Genomic DNA, 6,756 nt, shown 5'->3' with positions numbered 1-6,756 from the left:
TTCAAAATGAGTTCATAGATATGTTAAGAAATTTAAATACTTGGTTATAATTTATAATTATCTAAAATATATTGATATAAGATATTATTTTTAAAATCGGTTTGTATTCTGAACATGTCTACATCTAATAAGAGTTAATTTTAAATAATATCTCTTATTAAAATAAATATTCTTTATGTAAAACGATAATTTTTTCTCAATATATTCTTTCTTTTATTTTTTCATATCCAGTTTCGATTTTATTAACTTTGTATACTTGATGATAAATGTTAAATTCGAAACTGGTCGTATTTTAAAAATATAATAATACTAAGCATTTATTTATTTATTTATTTATTTATATTTATAAACTATTTATTTATATATTAATTTACGAATAACAAACATATACTGATTTTTATTTAATTTTTTATCATTAATCATTTAATTTAAATGTTTTAACTATGATAATATTTATATTAAACTATTTAAATTATTTTATTAGGTCAATTACTGATTCAATATTTTCATATTTTTTAGTATTACAATTCCACATCCCTGGTCATACCTATAATAATAATTAATGGTCGTAAATAAATTATGTGAACACACAAAAATAATTATGATTTCAATTAAGAATTAATTACAGCACAACAATTAAATGGATAGTCGTTAGCCAATTTCATGAGTTAATTATGTAGGGCAATATTATACATAAAATATTATAAAAACAATGGTTGAATGAAACCAGTTGAAACTTTGAAGTAATTGTTATGAAATACTGAGTCAGTCATATGTTTCTCTAGTCGTCAATAAATATATTCTTAAACATATGATGCAGTGGCGTATATAGGAATTATTTTCACTATGGGCCAATTACCTCCAGCATAGCTACAACTAGAAATTTTTTAGTTAACGGATAGTTTTAGTTATGACACAAATGATACAAATATAGAAATTTAAATGTATTAATAGATATATTAATTATTAAATAAAATACATAATAATAAATCAAGCATTTTTCTATAGTAAGCAGACTTAAAATGTTTTTGATTTAATATCATGTAAAATTCATTTTTCTGTTTTTTTTTTAATAAAAATATTAACAATTTCTTCAACATTTAGAGGTATGTTACAATGAATCGTTATCGATGTAAGGCCCGACATGATGTAAATACATAGCATTATTTATCGTGTCCTTTCATAGTTTATTCGTATTTTGATTGGTCATTGCAATCATGGAACATGGTATTAATCAGTAACGTGAATTTTATACCTTAGAACAACATACTATCATAGAACACAACAACAACAATAATAGTAGTTATGATCCATGGCATCACATAAATATATAATTATATAATTTAGCAATATGTATAAAATGTTTTAATTGAATCTGAAATTTCACTATGGACCCGGGTTTAGAGCCCCCCCCCCTCTATATAAGCCACTGATATGATGGATATATGAGTTAAATGCGAACAATTTTGTTTTTCTGTAATACCTTCGAGTTAAACCACTTTAATGACATTGATCGCAACACTCAATATGATTATTCATGTAAGTGGTATATGCATATAGTATACATAGGGATGGCTGATCAGTTAACATAAAAATAAAAAAAACCCATATAATCACAAAATGAATATTAGAAGAAAAAATATATTTAGAGCAATAAATCACGTTTAATGATAGTTTAGTTCCCTATGGAAACAGCGTATGGAATACCTCTAAGTATTTTTCATTACATAACATTTTCCATAATTAGGATTGGAAATGATGCTTACATACATAACTTTACGTTTGGTTAACCGATAACAACCAGTTAAAGACCTGGAATATTAGTTTCTCAGTTTTCATTGGTGTTTCGTAACAATTTATCAGTTCTTATTACGAAAATAACTGGGCTCGGATAACCGAAGGTTCAGATCATCGTATACGTAGACACAGATAATATAACTATTTTTTTCTGATAACCGAGAACGCCATACGAAGAGTGAGAATGAATAATGTTTTTCCAACTATTCACGAACAATATATTATAAAGCTAAATATATCGCAATAGCATTAAATCAATAATGATAAATTTTGCCCCTCGAATGCAAACGGGTTATTCACGAATAACGCAAAACTGTTCCAGTAATAATCTGGCGCATGGTATGCGTATGAGAACAAGGTTCATAATTATTAGGACTGGAATTGCGATGCGTTTTGAATCGTTTTCCAAAACTATTCGTTCGATGCTAGTATTTTGGAAATTTCGTCACGTATACTTTTGAAAATAATTATGAAATAGCACTTTATGCAATTTAAAATTTTGATTTTAAAATTACGTTTTTTTGTATTTTTACTCATTTTAGAGTTATATTCAGGGCATATTTCGAGATTTTGGATAAAAAATTCAATTTTAAAATGTAATTTTAGTATATTTTCACTCTTAGGTAAGCATATAACAAATTATCGAGTACTTTTTTTTTTTTTTTTTAATTAAATAACTATAGTTATATTAGAACCAAACAAATCTTTTGTTTTAATCAATTTCATAGAACATTATTTTTACCAAAATTATTGAAAAATAAAAAATATTTAGTACATTATTTAAACATTATTTCGAATTATGGAATAAAATAATTTATTTAAATAGTAAAGTTCTTTAAGTTGTTAAATAAGTTTCATACCTAATTTATTTAATGATAAAAAAAGTGAAGTTGGGTTGTGTGATTTGGTTTAATTTATATTGAATTAATTTTCGAGAAAACCGGAAAGGAGGATATGAGAAAAAGTTTACTTTTAATTAGTGGCTATTTTTGCGTGCACTACGAAATTACAAATGTACAATACAAAAAATAAAAATGTGCATCACCTTTATGGTACTATCACATTCTGCAATCATACCTTGGATATATGGACTACATTTTTTTTGTAAAAATCAAAATAAGTTATGTTTATAACAAAAAAAAATTATCCTTTATTTAATTATTTAAAATAATTATTATAATTAAAATAATTATAAATGATGATTATTATTATAAATTAATAATAATTTATAATAATTATAATTATTATAATTATTTAAATTATCCTTTATTTAATTATCCATTTATCCTTTATCTCTTTAATAAATTCATTTTCATATTTTACTTTTAATAGTAACTAAGCTCAAACTTGAAAATGTGCACTACGAAAAATCAGAAAAAATAGCCACTGCTTTTAATTAGTAAATATATTTGTGTAATATTCTTGCTTAAAATCAAAATATTTATAAATTATTCTCATAACTGATTTTTTATTTTTTAACAACAGAAAAAAAAATTGAATATATAATAAACTGAATTTTGCATAGCGATATTATTTTTTATTTATCAGATTTATCTACACAATATCTATACACCATCAGAAAAATATTTACATCTTTTTTCCCATTCTTTGCATTTGGCATATCTGAATATGTAAGTAAGAGTACAAAAATAAAATTATTTTTTCTTAAATAAATACAAATAAAATTTAATATAACTCTTTTAAGTATTTATTTTTGATAGTAAAATAACAAAATTTTTTTAAAAAACATCAATGGATCCGATAAGATATAAACAAGCCTCGCAGCTGTTTACATAAAATATGACGAACTGACCAACCATAATATATTAACTGCGTTACATTAAGAATTTTTTCATTTTTATTTCAATTTCCTATTAATGCATTCATAAATAAAGTATAAAATAATTATTAAGATATTTAATTGAGAAATAAGTATAACATTTAAGAATTTTAATATACATATATCAGAAAATATGTAAATGTTGGTTATTTTAAACAATTATAATAGATTTCAGTAAATAAAAAAAATATAAATTGAGTTATTATTATCTAATTTTGTTAATATTTGTAGGTAAAAAATAATTATATTTGATAAAATGGGCACTAGATTTTTAATAAGTTGTACTTTTTTAATGTTTACATTTTGTCAATATGTCATCATCCGTATGGTTATCCACTAATCCGTAATCCAAACCATATTTAGACAAAAATTATAAAATTTCACAACTGAAATATTTTTCCAAAAGTATTTCGTATTTGAAGTATATATTTATTAATTCATATATTTTTTAGATATTGCCAGCTGTATAAATATGTATAAAAATATATACAATCTAAAAAGGAATAAAATATATGTGTACATAAAAAGCATATAGATTCTTCCAGTGATTACGAAAATACTTACGTTCGTTTACAATTATGTCTTTAAAGTACGAAAAAATTATACATTCCCTACATAATTCCGTAATATGGATTTATAAAAATCATTATTAGGCATCAAATGCGAAGATAATAACGAAATAATGCAATTTACACTCACAAAACTGTCAGTGCCCATTTACTACATAATCCGTGAAACTATTTCTTGTACTGTAAAATTATAACTTACAATGTACAATTAATTATGTCATGTGTGCATTTTGAATAGAAAAACTACAAAATCGTGTGATTTTTTTTTTCGACGATCTATTGTAATAATATTTTTACTTAGTCAATATACTTAGGTTAGCATCCTCGTGTCGTGAGAAATGTATTCACATTGTAAAAATACAGTAAAAATAGATTCTTCTATACTGAAAAAAAAAATCATAGATTCATCTAACCTGTGAATATGTATTATCTTTTCCAAAATGATTATTAAGGTCAAACAAAAAGGATATTTATTATTTAAAATCACATTTTTATTAGAATTTTACAAAAAATACCAAATGTGCTCGTATTTCAATCACCCATTACCTGCGATTTATGGTGGTAAAAATATAAATTACGAATTAATATAATAAAGGTACATATCTATAGGTATTTACTGAAAGAAAAAATAAATTCAACACGTTAGTCTAGTAACTAATATTAATACTATTTTGAAATTATATTTAAGAAAAGCCATATCATATGTAAACTTAATCGAAAGTTGAAATCAAAAATCCAAAAATGTATTTAATATCTCGAATTAAAATAAAAATCATCGTAATAAAAAAAATTATATCGGGAATTTATCAAACACCATTTTACTCATATTATTTTAAAAAAAAAAAAAAAAAAAATGAATATGGAAATATTCAATGTTCATGATTAATTTTAAATTTGTAAGAATTTTATCAAATCAGTAATGTTAAAAACAATATGAAAATTACTGAAGGAATTTTGGAGAAAAAAAAACTCTTAAATCTGCCGTAACGGGCAATTGTATACAAGAACTGTTCTAGCGTCCCATAAAATAATATTTTTATATACACATTATATTATACAGAGTGATAGAGAAGTCAAGAACATCAAAATAAATGTATTTGTAAATAATAATATTATCGAATTACTTATACTTTTATTTATGGATAAAAATACAAACAAATATTCAAAATTAATTTATACATGCATTATGCGTGTATTACAGTATTTACTTAAAATGGCCACGTTGTTCATTAATGGATGCACGAACAGTTTTTACCACGTATATAATTCTTTCGTATTGTAATATTCCGTAAACAAAAATTCTACACGGGTGAAAATAAAATTAGTTAAAATTAATATTAATAGTTAACCATTAAAACCTATAGTTTTCTTATTCGTTCAAAAATCTAAAACCGATTTTCTATTAAAACTGTAAAGATTTCTAAAAACTATTTATGCCTGTACTTGTAACTTAGACTACTACAATCCTGGAAAAGGACTGTAAACATATAATTATTCATGAAATAACTCTGTGTTACACGAACACATTAATTAAAATACATAATTAATTATATCATGTACGTTAATAAGAGATTGAATAAACAAACTGTGGATCATTTTAATGAGTTGATATATTGTAATTGGTCCAGTAGGCCATTTATTTATTAGTTAAACGTGTCCAGTTGAACATTTTAGTGGTAGGGATATTCCATATAATTGCATCGTATAAATACTGCAGACAAAGTCGTAATAAACAACATTCGACTCTTTTCGTCTTCCGCAAAAGCACGGTCTTATATTAATCTCGTTTTCAAATTAAACTTCTACAACAGTATCAAGATGACTATGAAAGTAAGATTTTATTGTTACACCGTTTTTCGCCTATTTATTTCGCGAACACCTGAATTGATTTTTTTTCATACATTTTTCATAAAAATATATCAACTACTGATAATGCATTCATGATTATTTTTAAAACATAATTAAACACAATGAAACCTATCAGTAATATTCCGTCGGACGTTTTTCTTTCAGTTGATCGCATTCGCCGCGCTGGTCGCCGGTCACATGATGGTGTTCGCCTATCCGCCCGAGTACAGCAGCTACAACGCACACGACCAATACGCGCACGCGCCCGCCTCGTACAGCTTCGAGTACGGCGTGCACGACCCGCACACGCACGACGTGAAGAGCCAACACGAGTCGAGCGACGGACACGGCAACGTGAAGGGATCGTACAGCCTGTTGGAAGCCGACGGGTCCACCCGCGTGGTCGAGTACACCGCGGACGACGTGCACGGGTTCAACGCGGTCGTCAAGAAAGTCGGTTCGCCCAACTACCACGGTCAGCCATCGTCCGCCGACTACTACCACGGTCACCAGAACGTCTACCCGTCCGGCTATCACCATTACTGAATAAACCTCAGGAAAACGTGACTACGTTCGTCTTCGAAAAGAACTAAATCATCTCGTCTCCGTCGCCACTTCAACTTGTTATCATCTTATATTATATGTCTAGTCGGATAATTTACGTTGCTCGTTTGTCAAATAAACAACAACAGTACGTTCAAA

General features: G+C 26.1%; 1 protein-coding gene across 1 annotated transcript; it reads left to right on the top strand.

The window, feature by feature from the left end:
* The first annotated feature begins 5,925 nt into the window (after positions 1-5,925).
* On the top strand, positions 5,926-6,756 carry LOC112690489 (cuticle protein 19-like). The gene is made up of 2 exons (XM_025564508.1): positions 5,926-6,036; positions 6,220-6,756. The coding sequence occupies exons 1-2, from the start codon at positions 6,025-6,027 to the stop codon at positions 6,598-6,600; spliced, it is 393 nt and encodes a 130-aa protein (XP_025420293.1). The 5' UTR covers positions 5,926-6,024; the 3' UTR covers positions 6,601-6,756.

Source organism: Sipha flava, unplaced genomic scaffold (genome assembly GCF_003268045.1).
Source record: "Sipha flava isolate LNK unplaced genomic scaffold, YSA_version1 114_pilon_pilon, whole genome shotgun sequence".
Classification (NCBI taxonomy): domain Eukaryota; kingdom Metazoa; phylum Arthropoda; class Insecta; order Hemiptera; family Aphididae; genus Sipha; species Sipha flava.
Note: the sequence above shows the minus strand (reverse complement) of the source record. Positions and strands in the feature narration are given on the sequence as shown.